General features: G+C 38.5%; 1 protein-coding gene across 1 annotated transcript in view; it reads right to left on the bottom strand.

Moving 5' to 3' along the window:
- Window positions 1–3,018: 3,018 nt before the first annotated feature.
- The window catches only part of SLC9A2 (solute carrier family 9 member A2), a 99,953-nt gene continuing 82,824 nt past the window's right edge, over window positions 3,019–20,147 (bottom strand). Inside the window, exons 8-12 of the mRNA XM_040454115.1 lie at window positions 17,655–17,816; window positions 10,007–10,103; window positions 7,784–7,915; window positions 5,932–6,022; window positions 3,019–4,609 (exon numbers count right to left, since the gene is read on the bottom strand). Of these exons, the coding sequence (XP_040310049.1) occupies window positions 4,239–4,609; window positions 5,932–6,022; window positions 7,784–7,915; window positions 10,007–10,103; window positions 17,655–17,816 (853 nt within the window). The 3' untranslated portion in view covers window positions 3,019–4,238. The remainder of the gene's footprint in view (window positions 4,610–5,931; window positions 6,023–7,783; window positions 7,916–10,006; window positions 10,104–17,654; window positions 17,817–20,147) is intronic.

Here is a 20,147-nt window from a genome sequence, read left to right as displayed (position 1 = left end):
AAAAAGAAAATTAATGGACCAGTTAAAATCTTCATTCCTTTAATCAGGTTCTTTAACACGGTAGCAATGTTAGCCCTGTTTAAGATATGTGTATTTGAAATTAAAACAACTGAAATTTTTAATACTCTTGAATTCTTACCTTTCACTAATTCCAGCTATTATGCCTCCATTTTAGCACAAATGAGAGTGGTTTTGATATATAAACGTAAAAAGTGGAATTTGGGGAACTGTCCTGGTTTCTTGTGATGCATGATTTTCTCCACGGTGATCAAGTATTTCCATTTACGTTTATTCCATTAAATGTTTCCACTCCATAGTGATTTAACCCTTAGACTTTTGTATACTTCACAGACACCAGGAAAACTTCTTTGTTGGTGCACATCTATAAAATTTGTTTGGCAAGCAGTGACCATGACTAGCTGCAGAGAGCCTTGTTTAAATTAGAAATGTTGTTACCACTTGCACTGAGGACAAGACCCAGTGAAATAAAAAAAAAAAAAAAAAAAAGGAGAAATGTACATTTGAATATTTAATTCAAGGTATTTTTTTACAGTGGTGAAAATCAGAAAAGTACCCGCCAATGTGTCTGGCATTCTGTCTACTGGGCATCTCATGGAGGCACAGTTCAACACCGCACAATACAAGGATAAAAGATCCCCATGAAACCTATGTGACATAAGAGCACTGAAGTAGGTGCTGAGCCATTCAAAATAATCAATACGCTGTGCAGATTGAACATTTGGTAATCCGTTTGCAGTAGATATATTAACTCTACACACAGAAACACTTACTTCGCTGACCAGACAGTTAAGAGAGCTAGCCACATTTTAATGACTCTTTTTAGAGGTAGTAAAATAGAATTTTCTTTGAGAAAAAATGTAGAAAATTAGAGAACAAAAGGGATCAAAAAGCCGTGTACCATTGCAACATTAAAGACGGTCACAACTAACCACGTGGGTGCTTGGTCTGCACATCTACGGTGGGCAACCATGTTTGAGGGTGTCAGCCACATGTGGAGTGAATGACATCGTAAAAAGTTCTGAAGGGAGGCGTCAATTTTCTTGAACAAAGAGCTGTGGTCACTGGCAGGCAGCAGTTACCCAAAAGGGGCTCTCACTGCCTTACAAATGGATTGAAGAAAGGGCCTGGTTAAAATATCAGAGATAAAGTACCAGCAAGCTACTTGTTTTGCTCTAAAAGAAAACAAAAACAGAAACAAACAAACAAAAAAACATTCACACACACAAAATCTCAGATAATGAGACAGTTGAGTCATGAGCCAAAATCTCGTTCATCTCAACAAAGGGAATCAACATACTGTGTTCAGGCTTTGGCAGATGATGCCAACAGCTACTTCAACTGGACAAAGAAATCTCTTTAATAACTCCTCAGAGAAGAAAGTCAAGTGTGAACTTTGAGCTAACAAAATATTACAGTTCTCACACTTGTCTATAAAATGCCAGTTTTCACATAGACATGATTTGGGCAGGACAACAAATGGAAAACAGGCTGAGACATGTAATATATAACTACTTCTCTATGCTCTTTATATAAATAAACACTCCCTTCCCCCACTACAAAGCTCAGAAAAAGCCGAAGGCAATTTCATCCCAGATATTCTGGGGGCTCATACATAAAACACGTGTTTTTTAAAAGTATCAAACTCTGGAGCCAATTTCTAGTTGTTTGCTAACTGGCCTGTTCCCAACAGTCAGCCCTTAACGTTAAACGTAAAGAAACAAGCCTTGACCTTGCACTTTACAGGTTTCAAGTCAAATCTGTTACAACAATCACCAAACACCCATCAAAATTCTACAGTTACACTGGAACTTTGGTTGGATCAAGTATTGCTTGAAATAGGGGAATCATTTACAAAGGGTCTGGGATGGGTCTGTCCTACAGAAAATTTAGACTGTTTTGATATTTAAAGTATCATATTCTCTCCTATAGTGTCTAGAACTTAATTTTATTTGAAAAAAAAAGTATAGAAAAAAGCAAAATGAAGTCAAGGTTATTTTTCATTGCTTTTGTCATTCAACAAATAAGAAAAAATTTAAATTGATGATGACATTAAGTGCTCCTTTTTTTGTTTTGTTTTGTTTTGTTTTTTGGAAGTTTACACAATGTCAACCAAATTCTTTACTGACTTTTAATCAGTGCTAGATGAACTTGGTCTACCTGCTTAACAGGAAGCAATGTAACAAAAATTTTCAGGTTTTCTCCTTCGGTTCTAGAAAATTGGACTCCTTATACTATTTATTATTCTAGGACACCAGGAAAAATCAGGAAGTTTATTTTTAAGGTCATTTTCCATTTTAACCTCTTTTTTTTTTTTTCAGTCCTCATTAACTTCTAAAAATTTATTCTGAATATTCTCAAAAATATTCATCCCATCTCTTCATGAATCATATTCCTATAGTAAAATTCTAAAAGTCAGTTTTAATTTCTTTTCTGCAGATGAAATATATGTATTTTTATATAAATATTTTTGCTGAAAATTAAGATATTTGGCACAGAGTCCTCAGCCTACAGTTTCCAAATTGTGGCTGTGCCACTTTCCACTGGCCAACGTGGAAGAGTTTGGGAAGGAAATGGTGCTCTTGATGAACTTGTACCTCGTGTCCTTATCTCTCCCTCTGCCTCACGCCCAGCAATCTAGCAGTATTCCAAGACTGTAGAACACGCGAGAAAGGGTGGAAGATTCATTTCTCCATGTCGATGGGGAGGAAGGAAGGGGGTAGGAGAAGTGTTGTTGAGGATTTCTGAGTACTGAGTCTTCGTTTAATTTATTCATGTTTTTCCACCAACAATACCGTGGTCCCTTGTGTCCTCTGCTGTATTTCCAATGTGCACCCAGGGGACAAAATGTGTGGCCAGGTTTGTATCTAAACCCAGACATTTAGAGTCTTGTTCTAGTCAAGTTTTAAAAAGGAGTTTTTCAGGAAAGAAAAAAAAAAACAAAAAACAAAAAACAAAAAACCAAGACGGCAATAAAATCTACAGTTTAAGAGACAGAAATTCAAATATTAATCTTTAATGATTATATTCCACTTCTTGTCTTTCTGCTGTACTCTTAAAAAGTACTCAGATGAGGAGAATCCATTTTTATACGAAGAATTTGAGTCACTACTTTATTGAGGGGCCAGAGGTAACAGATTACACACTAGTGCCAAAAAAAAAAAAAAAAAAAAAAGAACTACATTCTCCAAAGTGCTTCCTGAATAAATTTCAAGACCTGAATTCTCACCAATTTGCTAAATATTGGAATACTGTTTGAATAAACTGCTTGGAGGCTCAAAGTTCTAGAACATTCTACAGAAAATTCTGAAGCGGGTAGTCCTAGATGGGCATGAAAGGGAATCTCCTGTATCCTCTTCCCAGTATTGCACAATATAAAACCTGCCCACAAGGTGTAAGCAGGTGCTGCTTTATCTCCCCCACATTCAACATGAGGCCTGCACGCTGGAACTTCATCAAAAGCTGCCACCAAGTCTGTCATACGTCGCGTCACCCACACAGCCTGTTTGTGCCAAACACAAATGAGAGATGGAACCTATGTCACCCCCAAACATACAGAATGAGGAACACATTAAGTCCTGCTGACTCATTGTTTCATGGGAATCCGCGCTCTGGGAGCCAGGCCACCTCATCTGCCTAGATGTTCTGGTTGTCTCCCTGGTCTGAGTTCATGGAGCATGGTCTGCTCCATGCTGTGCTCTTCCTGTACCAACTGGTCATCAGCTCAGGATGGCAAAACACCTTGACTCTGAACAAATGGCCCACCATCCTCCGGGCGCTGCCTTTTACACCCCAGAAAGATGTTGAGTATGTTTAGCTCCCTTCATTTAAAAACTGATTACAGATATACATATGTTTTCATAAATAAAACTTGAGGCATACATGTATATATTAAAATCTTCACCAACAAGGGTGTGTTAAAAATTTCAAGTTCTGTCATTCAAGTTCAATAAAGGCACACTTTTTTTTTCTTTAGGCTTGTAAGGAATACAACTGCTAGCAAGAAGTCATAAAAGGCATTTTATGGGACTTTCTTCTTTGATTTTCCTCTTCTTGGGATGAGCATTCATCCTGTAAGTCAATGGCATGACTCTGCTACCCAAAGAAGTATTGAGATGCATAGAGGGCATTAAATGGATTCCACTTCTGTGTCATGTTTCAGAGTGACAACCCCCAGCTTTGCTGGGTCAGTCACTCCAGGTCTGCTTTGGCCATTTCCATCAAGGCTTCTCACTTCCAAATCGGGCTTTCCGGCTGCCGGGTTCCGATGCCCTCCGGACCAGCCTGGGTGGTGGCTTGGGGCAGACGCCTTCGGTCACACTGTCTTCCCGCACTGAGCCAAACTGGCCTTTGGAGAGAAGGGGCTGCCGTAGCATGCCTGGGGTCTGGGTGCCCCCCTCTTTGCTGGGGGGTGCTGGGGGGTTACAAGGCTGGCCCTGTCCGGAATCGACGTCTACCTCGTTCTTCCATTCCATTTTATAGGGCTGTGGGGCTTTCTTTGAGAACTGTTCTGGCAAGAAGCCCCTTGCTCGGGGCTGCAAATTGAGGACGGTAGTCCCAACATCTGTGTCCGAGTCACTGCTATTGCCACCTACCACAGAGCAAAAGAAGGACAACATGGGCAAGCATTTCAGAGGGAAGGAATTTTTAAGTGACTCAGCAATGCATCAGTGGGTCCAGCATTTGTGGTGCCCTCAGGCACCTCAGGCAGGGTTTGGGTAGGGGAGGTCCGAGGGCTCGCTACCTCTAGCCCACAGACCTGGGCATGATACATAACCTCTGTGGGCATTAATGTTGACTGTCCACACTAACGCCGAAGAGCTTACTGTGCGCCAGGCAACGGTCCTAAGCACTTGGAAATGCATTAACCCATTTAATCTTCACAAGCGCCCATTCGGCAGGTGAAGTAACCGAGCTTCAAGAGATATTATTAATCAGTGCATGTGGGTGTCACAGTGCGACTATCTGGCAACAGCAGCTGTGTTCCCACCTGCCCCATCAGAACGATCCCAGAAAGGCTCAGCTACGTGTCTGGCACACAGAAAGCAGACTGGCAATTGGCTGCTATTAGGAAAATTCTTGTCTTGATCTGGAATCTCAGAGACAGCCTTCTTTATCTCCTGTGCAGTTTCATAAAAGGGCCGAAACACCCATGTGCCGTTTACAAACAGTGGGAAGACACACGATCAGAATGAGCTGGTGTCAAAATTCAGGTCCTAGAGAACTGTGGGTAGAAGAGCTGACGGGGAGCTCGCCCAGGAGCTGAGATTCTTGGGACCCTAAGACCCGGTCTTAGGGACGTGGCCCACTGCTCTACATATTCAGTGCTGCCTGGCCTCTCTTCTCAGGTCTCATCTCACTGATCATCACCACCAGGCAGCATTAGAATTTCCTCTTCTTGGTTAATTAAGTAAATAAGCAAAAATAAAGGACGTGGTAGTGTTATAGCCCACATTCTAATAACATGGTATCTTAACATATTTCTTCTGGGGTTCACAGAAAAGGGCTGGGAGTCCACCCAAAGATTATCATTAAATAAAGAGATATTAGACTCGTGATTACAGGCAGAAGTAAAATTTATGGTTGACCTTATGAAAATATATGCAGGTTGTAAAAATTTAAACACTCCTTCGCACATTCACAACTCTCTATTTATCTGTTCACTACCACAGGTGACAATAGTGGCTCGTGCTGTATCAAATGGAATCATTATGGAAAATCATTGGCTAAATTATTTATAACGTACACAGAACTCCATCCAAAAAGCTTACAATGCTAATAATAAGTCACCATATTATTATTTGAGGTTTGCAAACCATTAAACAGATTGTCCTTAATGAAGAAGAAGAATGGGAAATTTTCTCTATTTTGCGAACATTAGTAACATGACTCTGCTCCAACTGAGTTCATTACCTGTGTTAGAAATATTCTTTTTCTTTTGTAGCTTTTCTGGAAGCTTTGTATTTTTTGGTAAGGATAAATATCGAGAGGCTGAAGTGGACGCCTGTGAGAAACACAGAAAATGTTTAGATTACGCAGATGTCATTTATTGTATATTAGAAGTTTAAATTCTTAGGGCAAACCCTGGTGTTAAAAATTAAAATTGTACTTTTCTACTCCAAAATTACTTGTGAGGGGCTGGGGGCATAGGGAATAAAGCTCCCAGCAATAATTATTTTACTTAAAATAACCAAATCTCTTCTAAAATGTAATACAAATCAGTATTAAGGAAAATGAAAATAAAATAGGACCATTAACAATAAGATGTGCAAACTACTGAGTCTTTTTTTTTTTAATTTTTTTTTCAACGTTTATTTATTTTTGGGACAGAGAGAGACAGAGCATGAACGGGGGAGGGGCAGAGAGAGAGGGTGACACAGAATCGGAAACAGGCTCCAGGCTCTGAGCCATCAGCCCAGAGCCTGACGCGGGGCTCGAACTCACGAACCGCGAGATCGTGACCTGGCTGAAGTCGGACGCTTAACCAACTGCGCCACCCAGGCGCCCCCTACTGAGTCTTTTTAAAGAAAAGGTAAGGAAACACCTATGTATAAGAATATACAAAAGATATGTCGAAACAAGGCACCTGGGTGGCTCAGTCAGTTAAGTGTCTGACTCCTGATTTCAGCTCAGGTCATGATCCCAGGGTTGTGGGACCCAGCCCTGTGTCAGGCTCCACGCTGGGAGCCTGCTTGGGATTCTCTCATTCATATGCATTCCCTCTCTCTCTCTCTCTCTCTCTCTCACCCCCCCTTCCCCGCTTGCACTTTCTCACTCTCAAAGTAAATAAATAAACTTTAAAAATATGTAGAACCTATATGTATGGGAAGAAAATATATGAAAAATGTAGCTTACTTGAGTTTTAATTACTTTAGTAAGTCTTGAAAATGATAGAACAAAAAGTTATTAGTATAGCTAATTTGCTGACCATTCAAATGCCACAATCCTACTTTCCTTAACTTTTCATCGATGCTGCCACATTTTACACATTAAAGAAAGATAATTATCTTGTTCACACATTACCATTTTGGTCTCTGATGACCCAATACAGAATATTATTTAAAAATGAAATGCAATCCTAAAATTAATGCAACCTTGTGAGTCAGAGTGATAAGATACAACGTCTGCTACGTTAAATCAATCAATCATAATGTCATTTAAAAATGGCTTTCCTTTTCTATTGGCAATGCCCTCCACCAAGAGCAAAGGTGAACACTCGCACGTCCCCCCAGCGGCTGTGACCTTGCAGTTCCATCCAGCACGTGCCACTTGCCCATCTTTGGGCTGCAACCTCTCCCTGGAGATATCAGATAGGACTTTTCCAAATGAAGCTTGGTCCAGCCATGCTGTTTAAATCTGCAACTTAACTGACCCTTTCTGTGCTCCCAATCTCCTTCCTCAGCATTGTTTTTTTGTTTTTTGTTTTTTTGTTTTTTTTCCCCATAGCACTCACTGCCCTCTAACATAACAGATAATTTATTCCATTGCTGGCTGCCTTCTCCTCACTAGAATAGGAATTCTACAAGCGAAGGTACCTTGCTTGGTCACTTTCGTTCACCAACATATTCCAAGTGCCTAGAACAGTGACTGGAACATAATAGGTGTTCCAGAAATATCTAGAAAGACTTTACCATCAACTCCATCTCAGAAGTCCTGTGACTCAACCCTCAGCAGCCATTCTGTCAGTACAGCCTCCAGACTGGCGGCTGGCTCTGCTCTGGGAAGCCTCCCTCCTCCCAGACAAATGGTAACAAATGCCAGTTACCCTGTGCTCCTGGTTCAAGCTGCTGTCTTTCCGGATGCTTTCTCGCAAACTGTGCCTTCGTCGGATCAGAATTTCCTTGGCTTGTCGCTCACTTGTGTCAGCCGTCAGATTGTGTCTGTTGTAGGACAAAGTCTGAAATGAAAAAAGAGACATTTTACAAACAACAAACAAACAAAGCCTGATTGCTGCCCCAGAAATTCCAAAACTTTGCTGTGTTTCTTTGGCTTTGCACCTCAGCGAGGCACTTAACTAATGTGCAGAGCAGAAAAATAAATGAATAAAAAGCATAAAAGTTGTTAACACTCATAAAAAAGTTAACATTCGTTCAAATTTTGAAAGCACTTGTTTTCTAATAAAAGTGTGTGAATAAAATATCTTTCATTCAAAAGCGTGATCTTCATAAATCAGAAAAATGATGGAACTCATCAAATGCCTCTGTCTACCTTGAAGTGCTTTATATGTTTTTAGTCCTCATTAGTAGCTGGGGAAAATGATACGATTCATCTTAATAAATTCTCTATTGAACAGGAATTACTGGTATGAAAACAAACCACTTTGAGCCACTTGGTGGTGCCGTGTCCTTGTGATTAAACTTAAGAACACTTTTACAACTGGGTGGTCAAACTGAAAAGGCTGGGGGCTATCGCCGGCAATAACCATGTGCCAGTATTTGAAGCAGTAAAATTTCTAAACCAGGGCTGGACATGGCACACATTGTTAGTTTTCTAAGTTTCCTAAAATAAACTGTAATTAGCGATGGAGTTCATTTTCTGGTGTCTTAATATATTCTTCTTGGGAATATCCCTGTGTCCCGAACTATTAAATATTAAATCTTGAAGAAATATGCAAAACTGATAGAGAACAAGGCTCAAGTCCTGCCTTGAGAAAATTACTGGCTGGCTGGACATCAAAGGCTAACAAAGTAATACCAAATTGTGAAATTAAGTGCTAAAACTATGTGGTACGTTATCAGCTCCTAGTGCTACCCCACTTGAAGACAGGGCTGGGAATAATACGGAGGCTGTTGAGGAATCCTTAAACATCGGAGGATGTGGATCTGTTGACAGGAACCAGTGGGACATTCCAAGTGGAGACAGAGAAGAGAGGAACAGAGTCCAAGGAAGGAAGACAGAACCTGGGGGTTGGGGGAGGGCAAGGAGGTGTAAGGTCAGACACTGTAGAACTTGGAATTAGAGATCCCAAATTCCGAGAGAATAGTTTAGCCTGTAAGCCACAGCTGTGGTTTTGTTTCAATTCAAACAGGGGAACGCTGCTTAAAAGGTGCTTTAGGGGAAAAGGAGGAGCCATAGTAATGCAGGATGGAATGGGGACTGCTTTGGGGAAGACCAGCTGAAAAAGTGCAGAAATGACCCCAACATGGGTGAGGAAGGCTCCTGACAAGCGATGTGATCTGTGTGCCACCTCGCCTCACTGTACCTTAATTTATTCATCTACAGAATGGAAACAACAGTCACCCCACTTGGAGAAATGAGTTAATACCTGCCGAAATGGGGCACGGCAAATTGTATGCACTCTCGAAATGTTAGCTATATTATTAGCCAACTGTTAGAATGAGGTGTTAACAATGTGACAGCTGTGAAAGAATTGACTCGGGAGATACATTAAAGGAAGAAACTATAGCACTTTATGAATAACAAGGAAGATTAAACGAATTTGGATAAGTTCTCTTAACGCTGTGAGTTTTCTACAAGCTATAAAGCTATTTCACCAAAAAAATTAATGCCTGGGTGGCCCAGTCGGTTAAGCTTCTGACTCTTGATTTGGGTTCAAGTCATGATCTCATGGTTGTGAGATCAAGCCCTGTGTCAGGTTCCGCGCTGAGCGTGGAGCCTGCTTAAGATTCTCTCTCTTCTTCTCCCTCTGCCCCTTCCCCACATGCGCTGTCAATCTCTCTCTTAAGAAAAAAAAATCAGAAGAGAGCCATCAATTTCTTTTTTTCACAATTAGTTAAAACATATTCTTTTATCTCCAAGTCCAGAGTAACAGAACTCCCAGGGGACTCCAAGATTTTTCCACTGGTGTCTGGGAAGGAATGGCACCCTAACAAGATAGGACCCAGAGAAGAGAAGTTGTCTGGTGTGGGACTCGCAAAAGGCTGGCATAATCGTAGGGCAATATCCACTACAACTGGGTAGCATGAAATCAGAAGGCATATTCTCAGCCAAAGGCAAGGAAATGCTTGGCTAAATAAATTATTCTCACTCGCTGTCGGATTTGATAGAGATTTCTGGATAATATTTCTCGGATTTCATCCATTTCGCCAGGTGTGAGCTTCCTTATTTTCTCTTCACGACAATCACTGTGAAAGTTTAGAAGAAGAATATATTTTACTATTTATTGGACAAATGTTGGAATCATCAATTTTTTTTGAGATAGAATATCATCTAAGTAGAATCTTAGCTTAAAGAATAACGCTTAGGGATTATTCAGTATTTTAAGATAACTCAAAATTCTAAAACTGTTCAGCATCAAAATTATTCAAAACAAGTTCAATCATGCACAAGTTTTCACAGTCTGTTCATGCAATTATTTTTTTCCATACAATTATTATTTTAAGGAAGAAAAACTATAGTAGCTTATAATGGTCTCACTTTAGTATTTCTAATACTCCATAAATAAGGTAATACATGATTGAGTTTTTTCCAACAGAAACTTAATTAGCTACATTTTACTATTAGGGCTTAGTCCTTTAAACACATCATTATAAATATTTGCAAAGACGCCACTTATAATATGGATGCATATACAGTCAGTCATAATTACTCAAGGATTTCGTATTTGTAAAGTAACCTACTTGCTAAAATATACTTGTAAACACAGTATCAGTACTCCTGGCACTTTTTCACAGACATGTGCAAAGTGGGGGGAAAATATGAGTGCCCCAACACACAGGTTCCTGGATAAGGCTAAACAGGGCAACACTCTGCCTTCTTGGTTCAGGTCTTGTACTGTAAACAAATGTCCTTTTTTGTGGTCTATTTAATGACACATTTTTCACATTTTTTGTGCTTTCTTTTGGTGACTTCACTGTTTAAAATGGCCCCCAAGCATGGACCTGAAGTGCTGTCCAATTTTCCTAAACAAAAGAAAGCTGTGATGTGCCTTCTAGAGAAAAGTCATGTTCGGTAAGCTTTGTTCAGGCATGAGTACAATGCTGCTGGCCGTGAGAGGAATGTTAATGAAATAGTAATATATATGAAATAAGGCATCTTTAAATTGAAACGTACATAAAACGAGGTTATATATCATCAGTTGATGAAAATGTTGTGACCAGAAGCTCACAAGAACCTAAGCCCGTATTTCCCCTAGGAGCAACTGTTCAGTATGGGCAAATCAGCGTTTATGGCAATTTTACAAGACATGACTACTGCCAACAATGAGAACCAACTGTATTCATACAGTTTTATTCTACTGCCTTCAAAAAGACTTTGAGAGGGCCTACAAAAATATACAGTAAAATAAAATACATAGCTAAGAAGATAAAGTAAGAGAATAAAGCTGAGAAAGTTAATATACATAAATCCAGGTCTTATAGAAGATGGGCTAAGGACACACCAATTGAAGGCATAGTCCTTTATTTTTTTTTTTAAATGCAAACTTGCTGTTACTGAAAATCAGCCATAATATTAATTACCTATGCCCATTGGTACTGGAGAAAAGCAAAGGAACAGATACAGAGATTTAAGGCTTCAGCAGGACAGACTTCTCTAGATATAAATGATTCAATTTTGCCTCAACCTCAATTGTTCTTGAGTTTTTAAGAAGCATCTTCTTAGACTAAAGCATTGTTGTTTAGACAGCTGTCCAGGTATCTAATCAGGAGTTTGATCAGCAAAGTTAATTCACAGGACTTGAGAAGGACAAATATAGTCAAGAGGTAACAATCTTTTGGGTGTCTGATTTTCTTGTACAATGTTCCCACCAAGTTTTATCCAACATATGTTTGTAGAACTCTAGTGGTAAGTGCCCAACTACCTTCCTTGTTTATACCCAAAGTATATCTACTGGAATGTAATACAAAAACAAAAAGTACAGGAATCTTACATGCACAGCTCAATGAACTACCACAAAGCAAGTGTACTTGTACAACCGCTACTCAAGTCAAAAAACAGAACATGACCTAGAACCCCAGAAACCACTATTACACGCCTCCAACAATCACTACTTCCTTCCCTCTTTGACAAAAACAACCACAATCCTAACTTTGGAATTCACAGAATACTTTTGCCTGAATTTGAACTCTATATAAATGGAGTCTTTTAAATACAATAGGTAGTTTTTTATTTTTATTTTTTTATTTTATTTTTTTATAATAGGTAGTCTTTTAAATTTAGCCTCTTTTGCTTAGCGTTATATGTTGGAGATTCAACTGTGTTATTGCATGTAGCTATTGTTGGTTCATTTTATTCACTGTGCAATATCCCATTACATGAATATATCACAATCTACCCATTTTACTATTGACGGGTATTTGGCTTATTTCCAACTTTTGGATATGACAAACAATGCTTCTATGAAAATGGGTCTATTCCAAACTCTTACTTTGTTCCGCTGGTCTGTTTGTTCTTTTATCCTTACCCAGGAATCACATTGTCTCAATCATAGGAGTTTTACCGTCTTGCTAGCTGATAGTATAAATCCTCCAAATTTGTTCTTTCATGTTAAAGACAATTTTGTCTTGGTTAATTTGGGCCCTTTATGTTTCCACAGAAATGTTAGGACCAGACTGTCTAATTACACGCTGGGATTTTGAATGAAATTGCTTTGAGTCCACAGATCAATTTGAGAAGAGCTGATAGTCTTCTAATATTGAGTCTTTCTTTTTACTAATATAGTCTTTTATCTGGTTTGGACTTTCTGCAGAGAGGTCTCACACATATTCTCTAAATTTCATTTTGATATTTGACATTGACGTATATGAATGTTTCATGATACCATTCTAAATTAAGCCTTTTTTAAAGTGTCATCTTCTATTTGTTGATACTTATAAAGCCACCACTGATTTTTTTTTGCCATGTATTAAGAAACCTAGATAAATTACCTTATTATGTCTAATTACTTTTCTGTAGGTTCTTTTGGATTTTCTCTGAAAACAATCCAGCTGTTTGGGAATAGTGACAGTTGTACTTCTTTTCCTATTCTTAACTTTTAAATTTTTTCTTGCCTACCATTGGTACAATATTCATAGAAATAGTAATAATAGGCATCCTTGTTCTTGATCTCAGGATAAATCTTTCAACATTTCAACATTAAAAATCGTATTTGCCATAGATTTTTCGTGAACAAACAAAAATTCTATATTTTAGAATTTTCCTTTCTTATAAGTGTCTTATAAAGTTTGTCAGGTTTAGTATCAAAATTATGCTAGTCCCATACGGCAATTTGGGAAGCTTTCCATTTTTCCTTACTTACTGAAGAAGTCTGTGGAAGATTGGTTTTATTTTCTCCTTAAATATTTTGTAGAATTACAAATAAAGCCAAATGGTCTTGGGGTTTACTTTGTAGAAACTATTTCAAGTACAGATTTATTTCCTTAGTATTTACAGTACTATTCAAATTCTCTGTTCTTTTATGGGTTTAATTTGTCATTCCTTTTTTCTAATTTCCTAGTATAATTTATTGATTTTCAGCCTAACTTTGTTGTTTTTTTGTTTTTGTTGGTTTTTTTTTTTTTTTTTTTTGCCTATTAACTGTATTTCTAACATTTTCATTAAAGGTTAAAAAAATTTTCCTCTAAAAATGCTTTATACAAGTTTTCATACATCCTGTTTTTCAAAGTATTTTCTGATTTATAGCATAATTTCTTACTAGATCCAACTTTTATTTAACTTCTAACTACAGGGATATTCTACTTTTTATGCTGTTTTATATTTTATTTTGGTTCTGATTCCCGCCTGGTAAGGGAACATACCCTATATGAAACTTTTTAAGACTTGATTATTTATTATGTTATTGAAATCTTCTATATCCCTGTTGAAAGTCTGTCTGCTTATTCTATCATTTTCTAGGAGAAGAGCAATACAGTTGTCCACTATGATTATGAATTTGTGTATTTCTACTTGTGGTTCTGTTATGCAGAATGTAATGTTTACATTTTATGGTAATAATATAATTATACAAACTTACTTTTGTTTAGGTGCTTTAACAAGATACCTTTTTATCAACCTTTCACTTGCAATCGGTCTGTACTTTTAGCTAGAAGTGCTATCTCTTGTAAGCAACACTTAGTGCGTTGTATATTTTTATCCATTTTGATCATCCATCCTTTCAAATGGAATGTTTGTATTTAATGTAATTACCTTTGGGTTCAAGACTATCATCTTAGTATTCGCGTTCTATTTGTTCTACCTCGTCTATAGTTGTTTTTTCTACTTTGCTGCCTTTTTAAATTTTATTTTATTTTGCTCTTTTATTTCTGTAGTTAGGTTGGCTTTTATGTTCTTTTACTGTTTTTTTTTTTTTTTTTTTTTTTTTTTGGTGGTCACCTGGGATTACAACGTTAATCACTGACTTATTAAAATCCAAAATAATTTTTACTATTTTCTGGACAACACAAGGTTATCAAAACACAATTAACACCATTTACCTCCCTCCCAATTTATAAACTGTATTGGTTGTTCATTTTAATTCTGCTTACATTCAAAACCACACAGACATTATTACTTTATGCAACTGATATTCATTTAGCTATTACAAGTACTCATTTCCATTGTTTTAATTCCTTCCTTAATCTCCAACCCTTCTCTCTACGGAGACTCTTACCCTTCTGTCTTACCCTTCTGAATTTTTTTTTCTTCTGCCTGAAATTTTTTATCATTCAATTTAGTATGATGATTTTTAATTGTCTGAAAATGTTTTCATTCTCCTTTTTGTGAAGAATATTTTAGCAGGATATGGAACTCTATAGATTATCAGTTGCTTGCTTTCAGAATTTTGTTGAAAAATCAGTTGTCAGCATTTCTTTTTTACTTGAAGAAAACAGGTCTCTTTTTCCCGCTGATCATATTTAAAATTCTCTCTGTGTCTTTGACTTTTAGCAGTTTTGTTAGCATGCACCTGCATTTGGTATTTTTCTTATCTAATCTGCTTGGGGTTTGTCTTTTATCTGTCTGGGAAATGCTCAGTAATTAACTGTTAAAATACTATTCCTACTAATTTCTCTCTCATTTTCTCCTGGAACTTTCACATAATCCCATATATTTCTTACTTTATTTTCAACATTTCCCATGCTCCCCTCCCACCCCCCCCCACCCCACCAGCTCTCTGCTTCATCCTGGTTATTCCTTCTGTCTTACCTTATAATCAGTCGATTCTCTCGGTAGCTGTATCTAATCTGCCTTTACACTATCAAATGAGATCCTAAATTTAGTTATTTTAGTTTTAGCTCAAATATTCCACTTAGATCTTTTCTATTTATATCATCCCCCACAACAATGTCAAAAGCATCAATGCCATTTTCTTTCCTTACACATACTATTATTTTTATTTTAAAGTCCCTGCCTGATAACTTAATTATGTGAATCCCCTTTATGTCTGTTACTACTCCCTGTTTTTGTTTTATCTTTTTCTCAGTGTTTTCAGTATCTCACTTCCTTGTCTACTCTTATGCTTTGGATTGGTTGATAGACACGATATAGGAAAAATCATGGAAGTAGTTTAAGACTCTTTATAATCTTATTTTCCTCTGGAGAAGACTTAAGTTTATTTCTCTCAAGCAGCTGGGATAGGAGTAATTACCAATTTCAGATGATTTAAACAATCATGGATTGAGAGAATTCTAGGCTAGACTTCTTTCCCTTGAGGGTTAAAGGGTAGAATTTGGAAGTAATAGCCTATAAGCTGGGTACAAGAACCCCTCCTTGTTAGTAGGTACTGAATTCCAATTGTATTCTGTTTTAGCCTTTTAGACTCTCAGATAACTTCTCTGTGATCCAGGGGAAAAAATGGCACCAAATGCCCGTTCCATCTTCTTGGACTTCCCTTTTCTGTTGACTCTTGGCCAAGATATTCTTCTTTGCACTGGTGCTTTCCAGCTTTTCAGCAGGTTTTAAAAATACATTTTGGGGGCGCCTGGGTGGCGCAGTCGGTTAAGCGTCCGACTTCAGACAGGTCACGATCTCGCGGTCCGTGAGTTCGAGCCCCGCATCAGGCTCTGGGCTGATGGCTCAGAGCCTGGAGCCTGTTTCCGATTCTCTGTCTCCCTCTCTCTCTGCTCCTCCCCCGTTCATGCTCTGTCTCTCTCTGTCCCAAAAATAAATAAACGTTGAAAAAAAAAATTAAAAAAAAAATACATTTTGTGCTTTTTTTTCTAGTTGTTTGCATAGGATGGTTTGGACTACAACACTGAGTCCATTACTGTCAGAAGTACAGTTCCTTATTACCTCCCTTTCTGCTTTTCATTTTCTCTAAAGAAAATGTTTCAGGAGCTGTGGAATGGTCAATATGCTACTCATTTACACAGCCACGCAGCTGACCATTAATTCTGTTACCTACTTCCATAACCTTAAGCCTTTGCCTTTCTCTGCTTACTACCAGCTTCCAAACGAACTATACACAGAGAGTAAAACTAAAATTTCTTAGTGATCGCAAAGATAATGGCTCTCCTTTGTGAAGCTGAATAATTGAATTATCCTTTGCCACAACTGTGAAAGGAATGGTGAGTAAGAAAGATCATTAATTTGTAAAGCTAGAGGGAAACAAAGATCAAGTGTAGCCCCATTTTCTACTTGAAGAAACTCAATCTCAAGGAAATAGATGTACCAGCTTAAGGTCACATAGTGAGTTACTGCAGCGGAGGACTATAAATCAGTCACTGCGCTCAGTCAACTACTGTTCCCAGTGCAATATAATGCCTTTACCTCCAAGCCATTCTTGATCACTATTTCTTTTTATTTTGGACTGGGTAAACTCCCATAATTTTAATAGGGGATGTACAGTCTTAGTAAAAACCCTAGTTAATATGGTTGGGTGTAATTTGAAGTTTCCTTGTCTTATTTCAACTCTCCCATTGACAGCATTCTAATTACGTGACATGTTCTTTAAATGCACTTCAAGCTCATCGGTGAAAGAAGAAATCAGCAGAACCTGTAATTTCTGTTATTTTTGTGGCAGGGAAGGACTGATGTTTACACAATAAAATGACCTCATTTGTTAACTGAGCAGTAATTTACTGCTCTGCTATGGACTTGCTATAAAATTTTGGGTAAGTCACTTTACCATTCTGAGTCTTCATTTCCTCATTTTTAAAATTAGGGAGATAGACTAGGTCAGTGGCTCTCAATTCTGGCTGCATATTGGAAATATCTGAAGAACTTATAAATATACCTATACCTGGGCCTTAACACCACAGATCCTGGTTTTATTGGTGTGGGTGAGGCCCAGACATTCGTATCATTTAAATGCTCCTAAGATATTTTTAATACGCAGCCTAGGTTGAGAACCATCATACCGTATGATCACTAATGTTCCTTGCAAGCCTTAAACTACGATGCATGAATAATCTATGAGGAAATAGCTATATCCACATGCGTATTTATAATAGCACACCTTAAGATATTCCATTTCAAAATGCTCGCTAAAGAGGCACCTTTAAAAAGCACTGAATTACATTAAGATAGAATAAAGGCATACCCATCCTAAACATGACAAAGTATTTGCTGACCAGTCAATTCTAAAATAACGTGACATGATGTGACATACGGCACACATTTCTAGGCTGCACATTTTAACCAGGATCTCACTCTTCTGTGAGGTGTCCAGGAAGAGATCAAATTTGTTATTATTACCGGTTTCCAAAAACTATAAAGACATACACAGGAATACTAACTTTTATTTGCAAAACAGCACTTACTTCAGAGATGCAAAAGAAGGAACAGTACTTATCATCCCCGTCTCTGCCATCTCAATGGCATGTTTTATTTCAAGCTTTTTATATAAAGACACAATGCTTGACTTGGGTTGGTTTTCCCGAATCAAAAGCTTCCGCAGGTATTTGTCATCGAACTTCTTAAACCTGGAAATAAAGAAAATCAGAGCTTCAAGTAATTAATACTAAACTGACAACAACAACAACATGTATACATATATATATGTATATATATGTATACATATATATATGTGTATATATATATATATTTTATGTGTAGACCTCAATGTATGTGCATACATAATATATGTATACATAAATGACACTGCTGTATCCAGCCATGATATACATGTATCTAATATTTACTAATAACAGAGTAAACTACGTATTTTTTTTTAACAATTGCTATTTCACTGCTTCTGCTTTCAACAATATTACTCAAAAGTGTTTTTAATGCTTTCTATCTCCAATTCCTCTCCACGGATTTTCTCTTGCACATTCACAAATTACGCTTTTGTCCCCAGCACTCCATTGAAGCTACTTGTACTGAGGTCATCGGTGACCCTACAATATAAATCCAATGGCCAATTATTAGCACTCACCTTTCCTGACCTGTCCTGCTTAATAGGTCATTTTCCGGGACGTCACATTCCCCTGGGCTCCCTCCTACCCCTTTCCCAGTCTCTTTTGTTGGGTATTTTTCTTCTTTCTGGCCTCTTGATGTAGGAGTGCTCAGGGCTCCATCTTGGTCCTCTCTACCTCCACTTGCTCTCTAGCCATCTTGGCCAGTCTCGTGATTTTAATAGCATCTCTGTGCCAGCGACTCCCATATTTGTATCCTGCTGTAGCCTCACCCCCAAATCCCAGAAATGAATATTCAGCTGCCTATTCAACATCTGCACTTGGATATCTAGTTCTCCAACTTGACTTTCCCAGACCGAATGCATCTTCTCCTATAGTTCTCGCCATTTCAGTTAATGACCACTCCACCCAGTCAATTTTGATTCTTCTCCTTCTCTGACATTCCACGTTATGGACTGAATTGTGGGCCCCTGAAAGTTCACAGGTGGAAGTCCTCACCCCCAGTACCTCAGAGTGTGACTGTCTTTGGAGATAGGGTCTTTACAGTGGTGATTAAGTTAAAATGAGGTCATTAGGTCAGGTCTCAATCCAATATGACTGGTGTCTCTATAGTAAGAGGAAATTTGGACACAGACACACACACAGAGGGAAGACCATGTAGAGAGGCAGAAGGCGGCCATCTACAAGCCAAAGAGAGGGACTTGTAACAGATGCTTCACTTATAGCCCTCAGAAAGAACCAAATCTACTGATAACTTTGATCTTGGACTTCTAGCCCCCAGAACTGTGAGAAATTAAATTTCTACTGTTTAAACCACTCAATGTGTGGCACTCTAACAACTCTAGCAAACTAATACTCCATGTCCACTCTACCAGAAATTTCTGTTAATGCCACCATCAGAACACACACACAATCCCACCATGCCTCGGCACTTCTATCCTCCTATCTCTTGGATCCACCCTGATGCAAGACATCATCACCTCTCAGTGGATTCTTTTTTTTTTTTTAATTTTTTTTTTTTTTTTTTTTTTTTTTTTTTTTTTTTTTTTTTTTTTTTAGCGTTTATTTATTTTTGAGACAGAGAGAGACAAAGCATGAACGGGGGAGGGTCAGAGAGAGGGAGACACAGAATCTGAAACAGGCTCCAGGCTCTGAGCTGTCAGCACAGAGCCCGACGCGGGGCTCAAACTCACGGACCTCGAGATCATGACCTGGGCCGAAGTCGGCCGCTTAACCGACTGAGCCACCCAGGCGCCCCCTCAGTGGATTCTTGAAACAGGCACCCAGTTGGTCTCCCTGCTTCCACCACCGCATTCCTCCAGACTACCCTCAACACAGAAGCCAGAGCGAACCTGGTAAAACGTTAAGTCAAACCATACAACAACGCCGCATCTCTCTTGAGTAAATGCACAGCGACCTGGGGGCCCTACACAGTTTGGAGCTGTACCTCTTAGCACTGTGCTGCTCACATCCAGCCTCCCTGGTGTCCTTCCTGCCCTGGAAACTGGCAGTTCTACTGCCACCTGTGGGGCTTGGTAGCCACCATTCCTTCCACCAGGAGCACCCCTGCCCCACAGTTGCAGACCCCCCTTTAAGTCTTTCCTTAAGAGCCATTTTTCCAAAAGGCTTTCCCACCCATCCCATTAGAAATGCATGCTGTCTCCCTCCCACCCTCCTAACTTCCCATTCTACCTCCCAGATAGATTTCTCTCCATACCATTTATCATTTTCTAACATGCTATATAATTTATTTATCTTGCTTTCTGTCCCCTAGCACTAGAATGGTATATATGGGCAGAGACTTTTTGTTTTTGGTTTTGGTTTTTTTCCACTTTTTCCTGTATCACCCGTGCCTAGGACAGTGCCTGGTACACTATAAGCATGGATGGTAGAAGA

This window comes from Herpailurus yagouaroundi, unplaced genomic scaffold (assembly GCF_014898765.1).
Source record: "Herpailurus yagouaroundi ecotype Mexico unplaced genomic scaffold, PumYag 210, whole genome shotgun sequence".
Taxonomy (NCBI): Eukaryota; Metazoa; Chordata; class Mammalia; order Carnivora; family Felidae; genus Herpailurus; species Herpailurus yagouaroundi.
Note: the sequence above shows the minus strand (reverse complement) of the source record. Positions and strands in the feature narration are given on the sequence as shown.